This window comes from Cornus florida, unplaced genomic scaffold (assembly GCF_030987335.1).
Source record: "Cornus florida cultivar Cherokee Brave unplaced genomic scaffold, ASM3098733v1 CherokeeBrave_3.0.0_Hap2_Chr10, whole genome shotgun sequence".
Classification (NCBI taxonomy): domain Eukaryota; kingdom Viridiplantae; phylum Streptophyta; class Magnoliopsida; order Cornales; family Cornaceae; genus Cornus; species Cornus florida.
This window is the reverse complement of record NW_026775580.1, coordinates 2,526,343-2,546,923: the sequence shown is the minus strand read 5'-3', so window position 1 is coordinate 2,546,923 and position 20,581 is coordinate 2,526,343. Positions and strand designations below refer to the sequence as shown.

At 38.7% G+C, this 20,581-nt stretch overlaps 1 protein-coding gene across 1 annotated transcript; it reads right to left on the bottom strand.

Moving 5' to 3' along the window:
* Positions 1–3,744: 3,744 nt before the first annotated feature.
* LOC132275866 (uncharacterized) lies at positions 3,745–17,537 on the bottom strand. The gene is made up of 3 exons (XM_059777035.1): positions 17,314–17,537; positions 17,012–17,212; positions 3,745–3,937 (listed from the first exon to the last, which is right to left on the bottom strand). The coding sequence occupies exons 1-3, from the start codon at positions 17,535–17,537 to the stop codon at positions 3,745–3,747; spliced, it is 618 nt and encodes a 205-aa protein (XP_059633018.1).
* Positions 17,538–20,581: the final 3,044 nt, after the last annotated feature.

The window sequence follows — 20,581 nt, the reverse complement described above, 5'->3', positions numbered from 1 at the left end:
CATATGAGATAATGAAATGAAGAAGGTAAAGTGTAAAACATAGTGCGTGAAAGGGCTAGAGATCCTCCACTCACTATATGCTCTTAATCCTAAGCTTACATTTGTCACTAATCTAATGCCTCTTCCATGACTTAATCCTAAGCTTACACTTGTCAACAATCAATGGTTACATGTGCACCAATCCTAAGCCAACAAATGGATGACCCTTCACCTTCCAATTGTCAAGAAACTATGGTACCAAGTCTCTTCACCCAATTGCCAACAAGTGGCACCATGAGAATGTGACAGTTATCACATTTTCCAAAAATTGCAAAATAATCCTTTTCAAAATATCTTCCAAAATAAATTGCAAAAAGGTCCCTCAAACGAAAAATAATTATTTTACATAATTACACTAAAGTATGCATTCATGCCCTTTATGAAAAATAAAAGCAACTAGCATGCTTTTCAACAAAAATGAAAATACTAATGTCATGGAAATCAAGTATCATGAATGCATGCAAAACTGGAATCAAATCCGAACACTCGAAGTGAGGTTAAGCTAGGAAAAAAATGAAAAATGAGTAAAAGACGAAAAAAGAAAATCACAAAAATGAAAAAGGAGGAAAAATATCGGGTCATTACAACCTACCCTCCTTAAAAGGATTTCGTCCCCGAAATCAAGTCATACCTAAAAGACAGAACAAATGGGGATACCGAGAGCGAACCTCCTGCTCGAGCTCCCAGGTAGCCTCCTCAATGCCGTGGTGTCTTCACAAAACCTTAACCAATGGAATGGTTTTGGTCCGCAAGACTTGCTCCCGTGAATCAAGAATCTGGACTAGACCCTCCTCGTAGGTCACGTCCTCATCAACAACAACATCTGTCTACCGTAAAACATGCGATGGATCCGGCTCATACTTCCTCAACATAGATACATGAAAGATGTCATGAACTCTATCCAAGTCTGGCGGCAATGCCATACGATAAGCAACTTCACCGATGCGCTCCGAAATCTGAAATGGTCCTATGAACCTAGGTGACAACTTGCCCATCTGTCGAAATCTCAGAAGTCCTAGTCTACATCAGAACAAAACCCAAACCTTCTCGCGAAGAATCACAATAGACCACGTAACCCAAACCACGTTCAGGTCTGATTAAAACTGGAGCTGATGTCAACCTGACCTTCAACTCCTGAAAAACAAAATCACAAGCCTCATTCCATATGAACTTGACTCCCTTGCGAGTAAGTCGAGTCATAGGTGCCGCTAGACGAGAAAAATCCCGAACAAATCTCCTGTAATAGCCAGCTAGGCCAAGAAAGCTCCGAATCTCAAATACTGTTTTCGGACGCTCCCAATCCATCATAGACTCAATCTTTGATGGATCCACTGCAACACCGCCCCCTGACACGACGTGTCCAAGGAACTTTACCTCTGGTAGCCAAAATTCACATTTTTTGAACTTGGCATACAATTGGTTATACCTAAGGATCTGCAAAACTGCTCTTAAGTGATACTCATGCTCCTCCCTCGAAGCTGAGTACACGAGAATGTCATCAACAAACACCACCACAAACTTATCAAGATAGTCACTGAATACACGGTTCATTAAATCCATAAAAGCTGCTGGAGCATTGGTTAAATCAAATGGCATCACCAGAAACTCATAATGGCCATACCATGTGCGAAAAACGGTTTTGGATATATCCTCATCCTTAACTTGTAACTGATAGTAACCTGATCTCAAATCAATCTTCGAAAAGCATGTCGCTCCCTTCAACTAATCATATAAGTTATCAATCCTAGGCAAAGGATACCTGTTCTTGATCGTAGCTTGATTCAACTTGCGATAATCAACACAAAGTCTTAAAGACCCATCCTTCTTCTTTGCAAAAAGAACTGGTGCTCCCCATGGTGAAGCACTAGGACGAATAAAGCCCTTAGCTTTCAAATCATCCAACTGACTTTTCAGCTCGTCAAGCTCTGCTGGTGCCATACGGTATGGTACCATAGAGATGGGTGCTGTACCGGGAATGACATCGATGGCAAAAAAAACTTCCCTTAAAGGAGGTAACTCTGTCAGTTCCTCAAGAAAGACATCAACATAATCCTCAACAACTATCGGAAGAACATGGTCCGAACTGCTATCCTCGTCAACTATCAAACTAGCTAAGTAGGATCTGTGGCGACTCCAATCACCAATGCTGAAAACCATTGCCGGGTGGGAATCGTTCCAATCTCCCACAAAATGGAAACAATCTCCCTTGGGAGTGCAAACAGACACCCTCCCGCGGAAGCAATCGATCGTAGCCCGGAAGAATGACAACCAATCCATCCCAAGAATGACGTCAAAACCCGTCATGTCGAGAACAATAAAATCAAACTCCAAAGTCCATCTTGCTATCTCAATAGCGCAACCCCAACAAACACAATCCAAAGACACTGGACCCCCAACTGATGTGTCAACACAGAGAAAACTGTCTCGAAGTGTGACCTCTAGACCCAATGAATGTGCAAAAAATGCAGAAATAAAAGAATATGATGCACCCATGTCAACAAGAACTCGTGCCCAATAACTAAAAACTGGAAAGATACCTCAAACTAAAGAGGTGCCTGCGGAAGCAACCGCCTGTGGAAGAGCGTAGGCTTGTCCCTGAGTCCCTGAGCCTTGCTGTGAACTGCCCTGATAGCCTGACTGATGTGTAGAAGCAGTAGGTGTAGAACCTCTGGCTGGATAAGTGCCAACTGGCGCCACTGGCTGTGGTGCCTGAGGAACTCTGAAACCAGACTGAACCACTACAAACTGTGCCGGTACCGTCGGTGAATCTATGCCACTATGTGACTTATTCAACAATCCTTCCTGAGATGACCTGACCGTTTACAATAGAAGTAAGCTCCCTACCCTATCTTTATAGAAACTGAAGTCTGACTGGCCTGTGCTTGAAGCTGTGGGCAACGAGGCTTGATGTGCCCCGGCTGCTGATAATGGATAATAAACCATTCCTGGGGTTGATCCCGAAGATACAGGAACTATGGGTGCAGAACAATTCTGCTGTGATACCCCCTGTGAGTGAGTACCGTTCCCTGCCCTGGCCTTCTTCCACTGACTCCTAGAAGATGATGGATTATCTCCGCGAGGCTGCTTATGTGAACCCCTGATCCGTAACTGATCTCGTTCCTCTACCTCAGCTAGCATAGTCCTCTGGACCACTTCTCTGTAAGTCCTCAAATCAAGAATTGAGACTCGTGGCCTGATGTCAAGATGTAGCCCATCCTAAAACTTCATTGCCCTGGCCTCATTTGTTGCTACCATATCCTTGGCATAACGAGAAAGAGAAGTAAATCGTGTCTGATACTCAATAACACTCATAGTGCCCTGATAAAGACCTGCAAACTGTGTCCTCATCTCCTGCCTCATAGCTCTAGGAAAGAAACGCTCAAAGAACAAGCCACTGAACTCATCCCAAGTCATCAACTCAACATTTTGGATATTGGTCATAGACCTCCACCAAATATCTGCATCCCCCATGAACAAAGAAACAGTCAAGGAAATCCTCAACCTATCCGTGGGTACCACCATACTGTCTAACTTGCGAACCATAAGGTCCAACCAAGCTTCTGAGACTAGCGGATCTGAACTCCCCGCAAATGGATCAATCTTAACCCTCTGAAGTCGCATAAAGTACTCTAGTGCCTCATTGACTATCGGTGCCAGTGCCAGTGCTGGAATCTGTATCCCTGCCACCTGCCTGGGTATCCTCTCCTATAGGGATTCAGCAATTCCATAAGTTATACCCTGAGCCACTCGCTCCTCGTAAGTCGGTGCCTGTGGAGGATTAGCATCTACGCCACGAACTGGAATCCTGGGCCTTCCTGGACCCCATGTGAACTCGATTTCAGCCACCTGCTCCTTAGTGCCCTGACGTGAAGACTCTCCACGCGTAACAACCATGGTTCTAAACGTGTAAAAGAAAGGAGGTCAATAATAACACAAGTTATTATGACCAAGTGCAACTCACACTATGAATGCACAAGACACGAAGCAAGACAAGATATGCAACATACTGTCATGCTAAAGCAATCAAAGAAAGCTTTTAAAACAGTTAATCACTTAAAGCAAATAAGCAAACATGTCAAACTGAAATGCTCTTAACCACATAGGCATATAAGCACAAAGACATGTCATACTACCAAGCGTGTTATCAAGAAACACATAAACAGGTTATGATGCTGAAACATGTTATCAAGAGCATGTGAATGCATCAAAGTACATCAACAAAAGCTTGATATGCACCCAAAACCCATCGTCTAAAGGTGTTCAAACCTAGGAGCTCTGATAGCACTTGTGACGGCCCAAGTTTTTCAACCCGATGCGTCAGTGATGAATCGAAAGTTGACCAGATAACGGATCTGAAATGCGGAAGCAAAAGATAAAACAATAGTCCCTAGAGGTACAATACGTCTCTAAGACCCTAATATGATCCTCAATGAGGTCACAAAACCAAAAGAAAACAAGTGCGAAAGTGACGCTTCAAAAATGGACTAAAAGGGGCCTAGGGGTAAAATGGTCATTTACAACATAAAAGTGAGTGTTACCAAGCATACCGTTGGAAAGACAATGAAAAATTAATCAATTTCAAAAAAAAATTCACTTGATTTGGATTCCGGATGAAGCAGTTATGGGTAACGGAAGAAGAAGGGGCAAAAAGGTCAAAAGTAGCTAACCCCAGGTCATCTAAACATTTAGGAAGCCTTTCTAACCGGTTAAAAGGCTGAAAATCATATCCAACCCACTGCCCAAGCACATGTGACCATTTACATAGCCCCTTGTAACCGGTTACGAAGCAAAAAACAGAATAGGCAACAAGGAAAATTGGCAGAAAGGGTTTTTCGGCAAAAAATGTGATTTTGAGGGCAAAGATGACATTTTCTGGAAAAATACAAAAAAGAAACCCCCCTCAAAATTGAGTTTTCTATATGACTATAGAGAAAAAATAAAAAAAAACAAAATTTGAAATACCCAAAATTCCCCTGGAACAGAATAGGGTCAAAACTAAAGAATATGCTACTTTAGGATTTTGTTTCATCAAGAAACGTATTGTTTGCCAAAGTGAGTATGCAAGTGCATGCAATATGATAAAATAGATGTACCAACATGGCCTAAAGCCTCATTACATTCCATTAACAAGTTTTAGCATACAAACCTCAATTTCTCACAAACAAGCTACAATGGCAAAACTTGAGTTTTAAAGAAATATACTTGCAACCTTTCATGTTGATGGCTCTTGGCCTCATGTTATACATACAAAAAAAGTATCAAAAAGAGTACTTAGATACACATTACATGAAGGAAGCCATTGTAGCTTCTAAAATACCATACATCCATGCTATGCAAAAGTATTACATCCGAAAGATAAACCATGCTAAACAAGTGCATGCTAATACACAAAAATGCTTCAACTAGCTTAAAAGCTTCTAAGGATGATGAGCATCCATGAACATGGACTCTTTACCTGAAAACCAACCCAAACCACTAGGGTGAGTAATCAAGTTACTCGTAGGAGAAGTATATGCCTATACCCTAAAGTTTCAATATCATTGCAAGATCAATATAGACGAATACAAGGGAGCATTCCACTTAACGTCTATGTTCAAGGTGTTCTAAGGGATCATCTTAAACTTAATGCAATGATTTTGTTGCAACACAATATCAAAATGATGTACTTAATAACATCAAATCGCATGAAACAAAAATTACAAGTTACAACTTAAGCATTGATTGTCAACTTGGAATTGAATGCAAAATCAAAAGTGGAATCCTTCGACACCTAAGCTCGGAATTCTGTCGAGACCTCAACGGTTATTCCGGGCATTAACCCGCAGGAAAGACCACCATAAGTGCACACTATCTCAATTGGGGAGAACACATACCTCCCGCACTAGGGCCAAACTCTAGCCATGTTACAAGTAACCATGTCCCAAGAGAATCCAAAGTATATACCAAGTTCAAAACTTATATATAGATAACAAGGCATATAAACTGATGAGCACTGAAAAGTGCGCATTTAAACCCGTTAAGCTTAAGCATTCTACTATCTTTATCTATCTTACTTTGCCGTTTTAGACTTATTACGTGTTATTTATATTTTAAGGCACTAATCCAAAAATTGAGCTAACTCAGCCAAATAAGAGCTTAATTGAAGCAATCCCGAGATAAACCAAAGGAGGAGCAAAGTGGAGAAAGAACGGAGCAAAAAGGAATCAAGTTGTGCAGCTGAAAAGTTTGATCGATCCAACTTAGAGTTCGATTGATCGAACATCTATGATCGATCACAGTACTTCTCGATAGATCGAACCTTAGCCTTTGCTGAAATTCCAAGTTCGATCGATCGAACATCATCTATGATCGATCGAACCCTATTTTGTCCTATTCAAATGATTGATCTTATCCACAGCTGTACGCCTACCAACCACTTTTCTCTTTTTTCCCATAAATATCTTGAAAATATCTCAGCCTTGTCCTTATCTGGAGGAGTCAGACCACTTCGATCGATCCAAGATGCAGTTCGATCGATCAAACCCATTTTCGATCGATCCAAGTTAAGGTTCGATCGATCGAACTTCCTCCAGCGAGAAAAAGTTAAAGTCCAGCTCATTTATTCCGTCCTTCATCCAACGATTGGAGAATATGCCTTGCACGACCACAGCTCATCATGGGGTGTATTTGACCTACCTATATAAGGAATATGATATACTTTTGAGGGAGTCTCTAGAGTCTCTTGTCACACATTGAAAATCATCTTAGAGGCTATTCTTGGAGAGGAAGAAGGGAGGAAGCTAGAGCAACCTTTGGAGGAGATCTTCACCAACAAGGAGTAGCCATGGAGTTAGCCCTTGAGGGTTGGATCATCACTACCATGAGTGGCTAGACATCCTCTTGGGGCTAGAGTTAGCCCCAAGCATGCTTTCTATACTCTAATCTTGTGTATTATTGAGGGATTAGTGTTGTATGATACATCTTGATATTCATGTATATATAAATCTTGATTATTTCATGGTTTGTATGGTTTAATGCTTCCAATTGACTATTCTATTCTATCCATATGTCTATGTATACTAGAGTAGGATATTCATGTGCTTATCTCTAGATTTAGTATTTTTGATGCATGTCTATGTGTATTGATGCTATAGATCTAGAGATTATCAAGATGATATGCTTAATGGAATACTCTTGTTATGTCTTTTGATGGTTCATACTTATTCCTTGATGGATTGTACCTCTCCCTTAGTTTATTTTCATGCTAGTAGTGTAGTTGTAGTGTAGTGTTAGATGGGGGAGACAATTCATGCTTGTTCTTTGATGTTCCATGCTTTTGAATGCAAGAAGCATATGCTCTAATATTGTGGTGTATGTGGATTTTGAGCTTAATGAAGGATTAATGACTAGTTATAATATGTTGTATCTTTCACATGTGTTTAGACAATTTATTCCTCTCCCAATAGATATTTTGTACCTCTCACATGATGTTTAGATAATGCATGTTTAACTAAGTCATCCTTATGGATTGCTTGGACTATGAGCTTAATGAAAGGTTCAATGACTTGAATTGTTATTTTGTTATCTTCACATGATGTTTAGACAATATATTCCTCTACCAATAGATGTATTGTGGCGTCACACATGTTGATTGAGACAATTTGCACTTGTTGAGTCACCCTTACCAATTGAATGTCTTTTACACACACAACATTGTTGCAACACATTCATTTCCCTCATTAGTCACTTGATTATGGTTTGGAATAGTATTGCTTGGTGGTGATCTCTACACCCCAAGACCTCTCTCTCTCTCTTGTTTACTTCATATTATTTTATTTAGTTGAATTCAATTTAGCTTAATCAACCAACCCAACTCTCTTTTGCAATCATTTGGTACACTAGAGTCGAAGTTGAAATTCCAACACGTATGATCCCTTGGAACGATCCCTACTCACTCTTGCTACGTTAGTAGTGGTGCTGGTAGTGGTTTTTATAAATTTAAATTTGACATAAAAGGCTTTTCTTAAACCACACATTCACTACATTTAGTTTGGCGTATTGGAAGCGACCTCGTCATATTTTGGCGTCGTTGCCGGGGAGTAACGGTTTTGTTGGAATTAAACTAGACAATAGTGTTCATTAGATTGCTTCTATTTTTATTTTATTTTCCATTGTTTATTATTTTCTCTTGATTCTCATTATTATTTGTTCAATTAGGTACTTGACTACAAGGAAGGCGAACTTTGGAACTTAAAGCAATCATTGGAGCTTAAAAGCTAAATTTGGAGTTGAAGTGCTAAAGGACCGTTGTAAGCAATTCTTGGAACTCTTGTATTTTAATTGTTTCACTTCTTTGTATGCTTGTGATAGCCCTTGTTGAGGCTCATTTTATTGCTAAATTTTTGTCCAAGCATAGGCCCTTGTTGAGGCCAATTTTTTCTTGCATTTGGGTTTTAATTGTGAATGGAGGAATTGTTTGATCCAAGTTTGGGGGGGAATTACATCCCTTCACCTTATGCTCCTCCATCACATTTTAATCCTTATGAGATTAAGTCCAATTCATTTCATTCATCATCTTATTATGGACTTGATTACTCATTTAATCCTTCTTGTGACTATTACCCTCCCCTACCATTTTATGATGAATCAATTCCACCACCTTCTAAGTACTCACCCGGATTTGAAGAAAAAGTGTTAGCTTTACTTGATGTGCATATTTCACACACTTCACTTATTAATTCTCATTCTCAAGCTTTAGCCAACTTAGAAGCTCAAGTTGAGCAAATTGCAAGTACTCTTTCTCATCAAGAGGAGGAGGAAGAGGCAAATGAAAAAATGGCAAGAACTTCAATGTATATAGATGAGGATGATGAGAGTGAGGAGAATGAAACAAAGTGAGCTAATGCCTAGCACTCTATCTTCTATAGAGGAGGAAGTGGCAAGTGAGTTAGTGGCTAATCCAATAGAACATAACATGATTAATGAGGAATTTCCTTGTTTTGATTATGATTTTATCTCGGAGATGGCTACCCTAGAGAGTGAGGAGATGTTGACTACACTTGAGGTAGGAGAGAAGGAGGAGGAACTTGTTGAAGAGGGCCTTCCTTCTATTATCTCTAATGACCCTCTTGAGGAGTGTCTTTTGGAAATGTATAAAAATTGTGGTTTTGACTTTAAAAGCTCTAAAAATGAAATAAACTCTCTAATGGACTCCTTAGCTTACTTAGAATGTGAGGAAATGGTAATTTATGAGGAGGAGAAGAGGGATGAAGAGAGTGTGTTTCTTATTAATCCAAATGAGTCTTTGAAAGACAATGCCTCACCAATTATCAATATGGATGATCATTTGAATGTGTTTCAAGAACATAACAAAGAGGCAAGCCTAACCATAATTGATTTTGTTTTCAAGACCGTGGATGAAAGGAACAATATCATCTCTTTTATTTCTTTTCAAGTCATTCTTTTGGAGGATGATTTCATTGTCATAAGTGGGACATTAAATGAGAAAAGTGAAAAGAGGGTCAATAAGGATGTTTCATATCCAGTTTTTGATTCATTTGATTAGTGAGTTGACCTAACGTCTTACTAGAGACGTTAAACACTAGTATTCGTAGAGTTTCACAACTTTATTCCTCCCTCATTTCTTTTTATTTTCCATTCTTGTGTACATTCTTCCATCTATTTTTCAAATTTCCAGTCTTATTACCATCATTGGGGCTTAGCATAGGATTTTCTGCACTTTCAGTTCAAAATTAGGCATAATTTCGATCGATCCAAGTTTTGGTTCGATCGATCGAACATTGGTTCGATCGATCCAACTATGGACTCGATCGATCCAGCTCTCATTTTGTACCCAACACTTAGAAAAATTTTGGACCTGCATCCAAATTCCAAAATGCATGCTCTCGGGATCTCCAAATTTTGAAAAGTTCGATCGATCGTAAACCATTTCGATCGATCGAACTACCTTTCGATCGATCATGAGTCCCAACACTTAGAAAAATTTTCAGGCCTCATCCATTTTTCAAAAATGCATGCTCTCGGGACTTTTCAAAATTTTACATGTTCGATCGATCGAATTTCATCTCGGATCGATCACAGCTATGTTCGATCGATCGAATTTCATCTTCGATCGATCACAACTTTGCCCCTTTGACCCTTTCACTTTTTGACTTTTTCCTATTTTTATTTTATTTTATTTTATTTTTTTATTTTATTTTATTTCATTTAGTTACCTCTCTCTCTTGACTAAAAAAAAAAAAAGAAGTTTTTGGAAATTTGTTAAAAACACAAAAATATTTTTGTTAATTTTATTTTATTTTCAAAAATTCCAAAAAGATTTTTATTTTATTTTCATTTTTACTTTTATTTCCAACCTTTATTTTTATCTCAAATATTTAAAATTAAAAAAAAAAAATCAAAAACATTTTTCTTTTATTTTATTTTATTTCCTTTTATCTTATTTCCAAAAATCCAAAAATATTTTGTTTAACTTTAATTTTTAATTCTTCTAACTTATTAAAAAAAAAAAAAAAAAAATCTTTGCATTCCTTATTTTCTTACATTTTTGTTCACTTGCCTTTTTATTTTTATTTGTGTACATATTTGTTTTGTCTAAAAAAATAAAAAATAAAAAAATGAGACGATTTTTCAAAGAAGCATTCCGTCTTGCTAGAGACGTTAAACTTAGCACCCATTTTGCATATTTCTTACATTTTTCATTTTTCTTTGTATGTTTTCACATATATATATAAAAATAAAAAATAAAAAAAAAATGAAAAACAAAAAGTAAGAAAATTTTGTATATACTTGCATTGTACATATTCTTTCCATTTTTTTTGCATTGTACATGTTCCTTTTCATTTCTTGCATTGCACATATTGTTTTTCATTTCTTACATTGAACATATTCTTTCATTACATTTTGCCTTATTTAATTTTCTTTTTATATTTTGTTCATGCATTTTATTCTTTATTTTTCTTGCATTTTGTATATACTTGCTTTTATTAAATGAAAAATATAAAAAGATTCATCATTGTGCCCTTATGTGTAGTCATGTATACTTTATGCTTTAGTTAGGGTTTGATCTTATATCTCTCTTGCATCATGTGTTACATTGCCTTAGAATGCTTGATTTGATTATTCTTATCCCATTTGATATTTGATGTGAGTTTGCTAGTGTGGTTATTCAAGTAGATTGTTGATTCCAAGTTTGGGGGAGACGTCTTTCGAATTGGATCACTACCGGGTTTCATGTCTACACCACCACGGTATACTCTTTCCATCTTTTCCATTGTTCTCATTGCACATTGAGGACAATGTGCGGTTTAAATTTGGGGGTAAGGTGTCTTGTTGCATTCTACTTAAGATTTAAGTTTTAAATGCATGATTGAGATTTGAGATCCATGTTAGCGATGATTTTGATCTTTTGAGGACTATATTGCTTAAAATTTAAAAATTGCTTGATTTGAGAGTTCAATACTCCTTGTATGCCTTGTGGATGCCATTTAGGAGTAAATTTTTCGAAAGATTGATATCTTACTTGCATTTGTGGTCCGCATCATCCTGAATTTGTGATTATTTTGAGATTCATTCTAGGATTCTACACTAGCACTGGTGCACGCTAGCATTCAATTGTAGGGTACATGCTTTGTTGATTATTGAATTGGTTATATCCCAATTGGGCTAGTAGTGCATTGAAAGCTTTTATTCTTGATAAAGGTGGATAACGACCCCTTTTCATTGAGTAGCCGGGATTCTTGCCTCATTACGCAGTGAACTTCTCGCGCCGAAAGGTGGAGGGCCCAAACTCTAGGTTAATAATTGATAAAAAAAAAAAAAAAAAAAAAAAAAAAAAAAAAAAAGAAGAGAAAAAAGTTGCAAAAGTAATAAAAGTGACGACTTCTCCCAAAAGGTGAGAAGTAGGAAATGATTAGGTGGTTGTTGTCTTGATTTGTAGCCTAGTTGATTTGAGTTTGTAAGTCCGTAGGGGTGTCTTAACACCTAATGCCCTAAAGCCATCTGGTTTGGGAGTCATTGACCTAAAGCTCGCTACATGAATCTTCTAGAAAGCTTAAGAGATCAACACATTGCACAATATTTCCATCTTTGATCCTCAATAAAAAAAATATAAAAAAAATAAAAAAAATGGAGTGAAAAGAATAAGCGCACCTAGAACAATAAAGCTTTAATAAAAGGTCCACTCTCTTATCTTGATGATCGGTACTAGATTTGTGTGCTAGTTTGAGGGTAAGGATGTGATTACTTCTCTAGTTTGCTAAGATAGCAACACACTTGATGCCGGACCTCTCACATGGATTCTAGACTTGTTTCGATTTTCATGATCATTTTCTTGATATGTGGAGGACCATACTTGCTTGCTTGATATTGAAATTTTGGGAGATTGCTTAGAAACGGTTGAAAAATTGCATACTTGAGGTAGTTTTCTCCCAATGCTTGTTTGCAATATTGGTGCCTCTTTTGAAAGAATGAGCTTAATGTTTGTGGGTACCATTTCTGGAAACCCTCACGAGACTTTACTCGTCCACTAGGGGTAACCTAGGGGTTTAAAAGGCTTGTTACATATGCTAAATGCAATCGTGTTCCCAACGAAAATGGTGTTATCATTTTACTTGCTTTCCAGTTTATACTTGTATAGTTGTTTATTTCATTCCTTTACTTCTTAGTTCATTGCTAGGGACTAGCAATATTTAAGTTTGGGGGTGTGATGAGCACTAAAAAGTGCACATTTAAACCCGTTAAGCTTAAGCATTCTAGTATCTTTATCTATCTTACTTTGCCGTTTTAGACTTATTACGTGTTATTTATATTTTCAGGCACTAATCCCAAAATTGAGCTAACTCAGCAAAATAAAAGCTTAATTGAAGCAATCCTGAGATAAACCAAATGAGGGAGCAAAGTGGAGAAAGAAAGGAGCAAAAAGGAATCAAGTTGTGCAGCTGAAAAGTTCGATCGATCCAACTTAGAGTTCGATCGATCAAACATCTATGATCGATCACAGTACTTCTCGATAGATTGAACCTTGGCCTTTGCTGAAATTCCAAGTTCGATCGATCGAACATCATCTATGATCGATCAAACCCTATTTTGTCCAATTCAAATGATTGATCTTATCCACAGCTGTACGCCTACCAACCACTTTTGTCTTTTTCCCCATAAATATCTTGAAAATATCTCAGCCTTGTCCTTATCTGGAAGAGTCAAACCACTTCGATCGATCTAAGATGCAGTTCGATCGATCGAACCCATTTTCGATCGATCCAAGTTAAGGTTCGATCGATCGAACTTCCTCCAGCGAGAAAAAGTTAAAGTCCAGCTCATTTATTCCGTCCTTCATCCAATGATTGGAGAATATGCCTTGCATGACCACAGCTCATCATGGGGTGTATTTGACCTACCTATATAAGGAATATGATACACTTTTTGAGGGGGTCTCTAGAGTCTCTTGTCACACATTGAAAATCATCGTAGAGGCTATTCTTGGAGAGGAAGAAGGGAGGAAGCTAGAGCAACCTTTGGAGGAGATCTTCACCAACAAGGATCAGCCATGGAGTTAGCCCTTGAGGGTTGGATCATCACTACCATGAGTGGCTAGACATCCTCTTGGGGCTAGAGTTAGCCCCAAGCATGCTTTCTATACTCTAATCTTGTGTATTATTGAGGGATTAGTGTTGTATGATACATCTTAATATTCATGTATATATAAATCTTGATTATTTCATGGTTTGTATGGTTTAATGCTTCCAATTGACTATTCTATTCTATCCATATGTCTATGTATGCTAGAGTAGGATATTCATTTGCTTATCTCTAGATTTAGTGTTTTTGATGCATGTCTATGTGTATTGATGCTATAGATCTAGAGATTATTAAGATGATATGCTTAATGGAATGCTCTTGTTATGTCTTTTGATGGTTCATACTTATTCCTTGATGGATTGTAACTCTCCCTTAGTTTATTTTCATGCTAGTAGTGTAGTTGTAGTGTAGTGTTAGATGGGGAAGACAATTCATGCTTGTTCTTTGATGTTCCATGCTTTTGAATGCAAGAAGCATATGCTCTAATATTGTGGTGTATGTGGATTTTGAGCTTAATGAAGGATTAATGACTAGTTATGATATGTTGTATCTTTCACATGTGTTTAGACAATTTATTCCTCTCCCAATAGATATTTTGTACCTCTCACATGATGTTTAGATAATGCATGTTTAACTAAGTCATCCTTATGGATTGCTTGGACTATGAGCTTAATGAAAGGTTCAATGACTTGAATTGTTATTTTGTTATCTTCACCTGATGTTTAGATAATATATTCCTCCACCAATAGATGTATTGTGGCGTCACACATGTTGATTGAGACAATTTGCACTTGTTGAGTCACCCTTACCAATTGAATGTCTTTTACACACACAACATTGTTGCAACACATTCATTTCCCTCATTAGTCACTTGATTATGGTTTGGAATAGTATTGCTTGGTGGTGATCTCTACACCCCAAGACCTCTCTCTCTCTCTTGTTTACTTCATATTATTTTATTTAGTTGAATTCAATTTAGCTTAATCAACCAACCCAACTCTCTTTTGCAATCATTTGGTACGCTAGAGTCGAAGTTGAAATTCCAACACGTATGATCCCTTGGGACGATCCCTACTCACTCTTGCTACGTTAGTAGTGGTGTTGGTAGTGGTTTTTATAAATTTAAATTTGACATAAAAGGCTTTTCTTGAACCACACATTCACTGCATTTAGTTTGGAGTATTGGAAGCGACCTCGTCATAAACCACCTTCTATGCACAAGTACTTTAAAACTATACAAACTATGTCTTTGGGTTCCAAGTCTAGAATGGCATGCCAAATGACAATTCCTCATTTTAGTACTATACACAATAAAATACCATTAACTTAACAACTTAGGTCATGCCTAACAATAAGCTTCATATACTAAATATCAATATTATAGCAATAAGCTTCCAAATAATTACAATTAGTAATTCACAAGGACATAGAATTATTGTAACAACAAATATAGCAATTCATATCAATAGAGATTGTATATAACATCAATAATTCTACAAGTGTTCCATATCATTAACACATGTGAAATTTCTAGAATTTACATACTACTAAATTTTATAATCCTCTACACATGGTTTATACATAACATACATGCTTAATCCAATAAACCATATGTCAAGAAGTGAGGGTTTCCTATAATATGCAAAACTATCATATTAAAAGCATGTACACAATATATATTAAACTCCAAGGATTATAAAACACTTAGAATATAAACATACTACCACCCCTACCTCAATAGAGAATTATATCTCTATAATCCAAGCTACCAAGCACAAAATTATGAAACATCCCGTTTCATGCCCTACCACCAAAACTGCCACCGCAGATTGTAATACATCTTTATACCACCTGGGTGAACTGTGAGCCAAGAGTGGTGAAAATCCCGAAGAATATCTTCTTGACAAGACAAAGGAACAAACATCATCCTTTTGTACCTGAGACCACCGTCTGAATGTAAGGTCCAACCCTCTACATTCTCGCCACCTGAAATCCGAACATGGATGGCCTTCATCTCCCTAACCTCCAACTGTGCCGCAATAACTCTACTAACAAGTGCCAGTTGAGCCACAAGGCTAAACAAAATAGCCAGTGCAACATCCTCATAACAACGTAAACCAAGATCTGTAGGCTCTTCTACCATCTTCCATCTATGAATGGAAATGCAAGCAAGAGTTCCCCGCGACTTCCTACTCAATGCATCGGCCACCACATTGGCCTTACCCGGATGATACTGTAATTCAAAGTCATAATCCTCCATGAGCTCAACCCAACTGCGCTGTCTCAAGTTCAAATCCTTCTGAGAGAAGAGATACTTGAGACTCTTGTGGTCGGAGAAAACTTCAAACAATTCCTTGTACAAATAGTGTCTCCACCCCTTCAGGGCAAAGATAACTGCTGCCAACTCTAAATCATGTGTCGAATAGTTCAACTCATGAGTCTTCAACTGTCAAGACCCATAAGCAACCACCCGTTCTGTCTACATCATGACATAACCCAAACCTTCTCGCAAAGCATCACAAAAGATCGCATAACCAAAACCACATTCAGGAATGATCAAAACCAGAGCCGAAGTCAACCCGACCTTTAACTCCTGAAAACCAACCTCACATGACTCGATCCATACGAACTTGACCCCCTTGACGGTAAGTCGAGTCATAGTTGCCGCTAAACGAAAGAATTCTTGAACAAATCTCCGGTAGTAGCTAGCTAGGCCAAGAAAACTCCGAATCTAGAACACTGTCTTCGGATGCTCCCAATCCATCACTGACTCAATCTTCTTTGGATCCACTACAACACCACCTCTTAACACAACATGTCCAAGGAACTTCACTTCCGGTAGCCAAAATTCGCATTTCTCGAACTTGGCATACAATTGATTATCCCTAAGGATCTGTAACACTGTCCTCAAATGATACTCATGCTCCTCCACCTTAGCTGAGTATACGAGAATGTCATCAACAAAAACCACAACGAACTGATCAAGATAGTCACTGAATACAAGTTTCATCAAGTCCATAAAAGCTGCTGGAGCGTTGGTCAAACTAAATGGCATCACTAGAAACTCGTAACGGCCATACTGTGTAAGGAAAACTGTCTTAGATATATCCTCATCCATAACCCTCAATTGATAGTAACTCGATCTCAAATCAATCTTCGAAAAATAAGTGGCTCCCTTTAACTGATCAAACAAGTCATCAAAGGATACCTGTTCTTGATCGTAGCATGGTTCAGCTTGCGATAATCGATGCAAAGTCTTAAAGACCCATCCTTTTTCTTCACAAAAAGAACCGGTGCTCCCTAGGGTAAAGCAATTGGATGAATAAAGCCCTTATCTTTCAAATCCTCCAATTGAGCTTTCAGCTCATCAAGCTCTGCCGGTGCCATGCGATACGGTGCCATAGAGATAGGTGCACTACTGGGAATGACATCAATGGCAAAGACAACCTCCCGAAAAGGATAAAGTTCCATCAACTCCTCTAGAAATTCATCCTGAAACTCGTCTACAACTGCCGGAAAAACATAGCCTAAGCTGCAATCCTCCTCAGCTAACAGGCTAGCCAAGTAACACTTGTGGCGACTCCAGTCACCAATACTGAAAATCATCATCGAGTGGTAATCACTTTGATCCCCCACGAAGTGAAAATAGTCACCCTTCCACGGAAGTAATCGATCGTAGCACGAAAGAAAGACAACCAGTCCATCCCGAGAATGACGTCAAAGCCCGTCAGGTCGAAGACAACAAAATCAAACTCTAAGGTCCACCCAGCTATTTCAATAGCACAACCCTGACAAAGATGGCCTAAAGATACTGGACCCCCTACTGGTGTATCAACACAAAAGAGACAATCTCGTTGCGTGACCTCAAGAACCAAAGAATGTGCAAATGAAGCAGAAATAAATGAATGCGACGCACCCATGTCAACAAGAACACTAGCCTAAGAACTAAAAACTAGAAGGATACCTCGAACTGTAGAAGTCCATACGAAGGTATCATCCTGTGGTAGTGTGTAAGCTCATCCCTGAGCCCTTGAATTCTGAGAATTGCCCTGGTCGCCTGACAGATGTCCGGAAGCAGTGGGCGTACAACCCCTACCCGGATAAGAACCAACTGACGGTGCCACTGGCTGTGGTGCCTGAGGCACCTTAAAACCTAACTGAACATTTGCAGACTGTGCCGGTGTAGCCTGTGAACCAGTGCCACTCTGTGCTTTGTTCTGTGGCGTGGACACTCCCTCTTGAAATATCCGGGCTGCTTGTAATAATTACAAACCTCCTGAAGTCCCTGTGTCGAAGCAGAAGACTTACCTGTCTGAAAACGACTGCCCTGAGGCTGCAACTGCAGGTAATGAGGCTTGATGTGCCCTGGTTGCTGACAATGGTGACAAATTAACTTCCCCGAAGGAATAGGAACTGTGGGTGTAGACTGAGCCTACTATGACTGTCCCTGAACACGAGAACTGTCCCCGACTTTAGCCTTCTTCCACTGACCCCCAATAGATACCGATGAAGCCTCTCCACGAGACTACTTATATGATCCCTTGATTCTGTGCTGATCTCGGTCCTCTGCCTCAACCATCGTAGCCCTCTATACAACCTCTCCGTAGGTCCTCAAGTCCAACACTGAAATCCATGGCCTAATATCAAGATGTAACCCATCCTAAAATTTCTTTGCCCTGAGCTCATCGGTAGCTACCATCTCCGATGTATAGCGGGAAAGAGAAGTGAAGAGTGTCTCATACTCAATAACACTCATCATGCCCTAATAAAGACCTATAAACTACGCTCTCATGTCCTGCCTCATAGCCCTCAGAAAGAAGTAGTCGAAGAATAATGTCCTGAACTCCTCCCAAGTCATCACCTCCACATCATGAATATTGGTCATAGACTTCCACCAGATATCGACATCTCCCATTAACATAGAAGCTGTCAAGGAGATCCTCATTTGGTCTGTAGGCATTGCCATGCTATCAGGCCTGCGTACCGTGAGGTCAAGCCATGCCTCTGAAGCAAGCGGATCCACACTCCCTGCACATTGGTCGATCTTAACCGTCTATAACTTCATGGAGTAGTCCAAGGCCTCATTAACAACTGGTGTTGGTGCTGGTGTTGGTACCGGTACTGGGATTTGCATCCCTGTAATATGCTGATGAAATATCTGCTGAATGGACTCTAACATCCTAGAGCCACTCCCTGTGCGATCTGCCTCTTATAAGTTGGCGCTCATGGTGGATTAGGACCCATGCCACGAACTGGAATCCTGGGCCTTCCCGGACCCCTCGTAAACTCAATGTCATCAACCTACTCCTCAACACACTAACATGAAGACTCTCCACGCATGACAACCATAATGCTAAATGTACATAAGGAAAGAGGTAAACAATAACACAAGCTGTTATGACCGAGTGCAACTCACACTATAAAGGCATGTAACATGAAGTAAGACAAGGTAAACAAACTATGGTCATGCTAAAGCAATTAAGGAAACCTCTTTAAACAACTAAGCACTGAAGCAAATATGCATAAAGACATGTTATAATACCAAACATATTGCCAAGAAACACATAAACATGTTACAATGCCAAAACATGCTATCAAAAGCATATGTATTTATCAAAGTAGATCAACAGAAGCATGATATGCACCCAAAACCCATTATCCTAAGATTTTTAAACCTAGGAGCTCTGATACCACCTGTGACGGCCCTGGTTTTTAGGCCAGTGCGTCCTAAGATGAACGGAGCGTAAATCCAATGATGAATCCAGAATGCGAAAGCAAAAGGTATAACAAAGGTTTTTAGAGATACTACAAATTTATAAGACACCAACGTGACCCTCAATGAAGTCACGAGACCCAAGGAAAACAAATGTGGAAACGACGACTCAAAAATGGACAAGAATGAACCTAGGGGCAAAATGGTCATTTCATAGAAAAATGGATGCTACCAAGCATACCATTGGAAGGACAACAAAACATTAATGAATTTAGACTCAAGAATCACCCGATTCGGAGTCCAGACAGAAAAGATATGAAATTAGAACGAAGTGGCATCGTCCGTCTAAGAGATAGCACAACCCTATCTTACTAAAACTACTATAACTCTCACTACGATAAGAGTTTTTTAGTGTATTTGGTATCATTGGAATGCTGACTTCAGGATCTTGAGTTTAGGCTCAAGAATAACCTAATTTGGATTAGAAATGAAGGAGTTATAGCCCACTGAAGTTAACCCAAGAAATCTGAGATACTAAAACGAAACTATGCTTCAGGGGGGATCAGCCGGCTGAACCCCCATCATCAGCCAACTAAAACTCAATGATCAGCTGGCTGAAACTCCAATTTTTACAAAAAAGGCTACTGAAATGGTGCGAAACATTCATCAGCCGACTAATGATTGCCATCAGCAGACTGATAGGCTTAGCAGTAGCAAAAAAAGCTGTTGTAACCTGCTGTGATCCATGGGAAACATGCTTGGCTTGGTTTAAAGGCTAAGCATGCTTCCTAAATGATCCAAACAAGTCTCAAAACACTTCTTAGTCTCATGCAAGCATCTAAAACATGTTAAATCAAAACGAAGCTTCGAATGATACTCCAATGCATGTATTTTGCTTAAATTTGCATAATTCATCCATAAATAGTTCAAAAGTTAGAGTTTAAGAGTTTTATGAAATTTAAACATGCACGCATACGTAAAATGGTGAAGTAGACACGTTATAATAGCCTACGGCCACATGGGACGTCAGATGCAAAATATGACCCTTCAATGGATGAAATCCCCTAAATTTCACATACAAACTACAAAGATAAAGTAGCATACATATCATATAAGTATCTTTGGCCCTTGGCCTCCTTACATACACAATTAGGGTGTATCAAAAGGTACACTTAAGTGTACATTATATAGTTTGAACATTAAATACATATTTTGTCAAAATAAATAAGAATGGAGCATGATATGCTAACA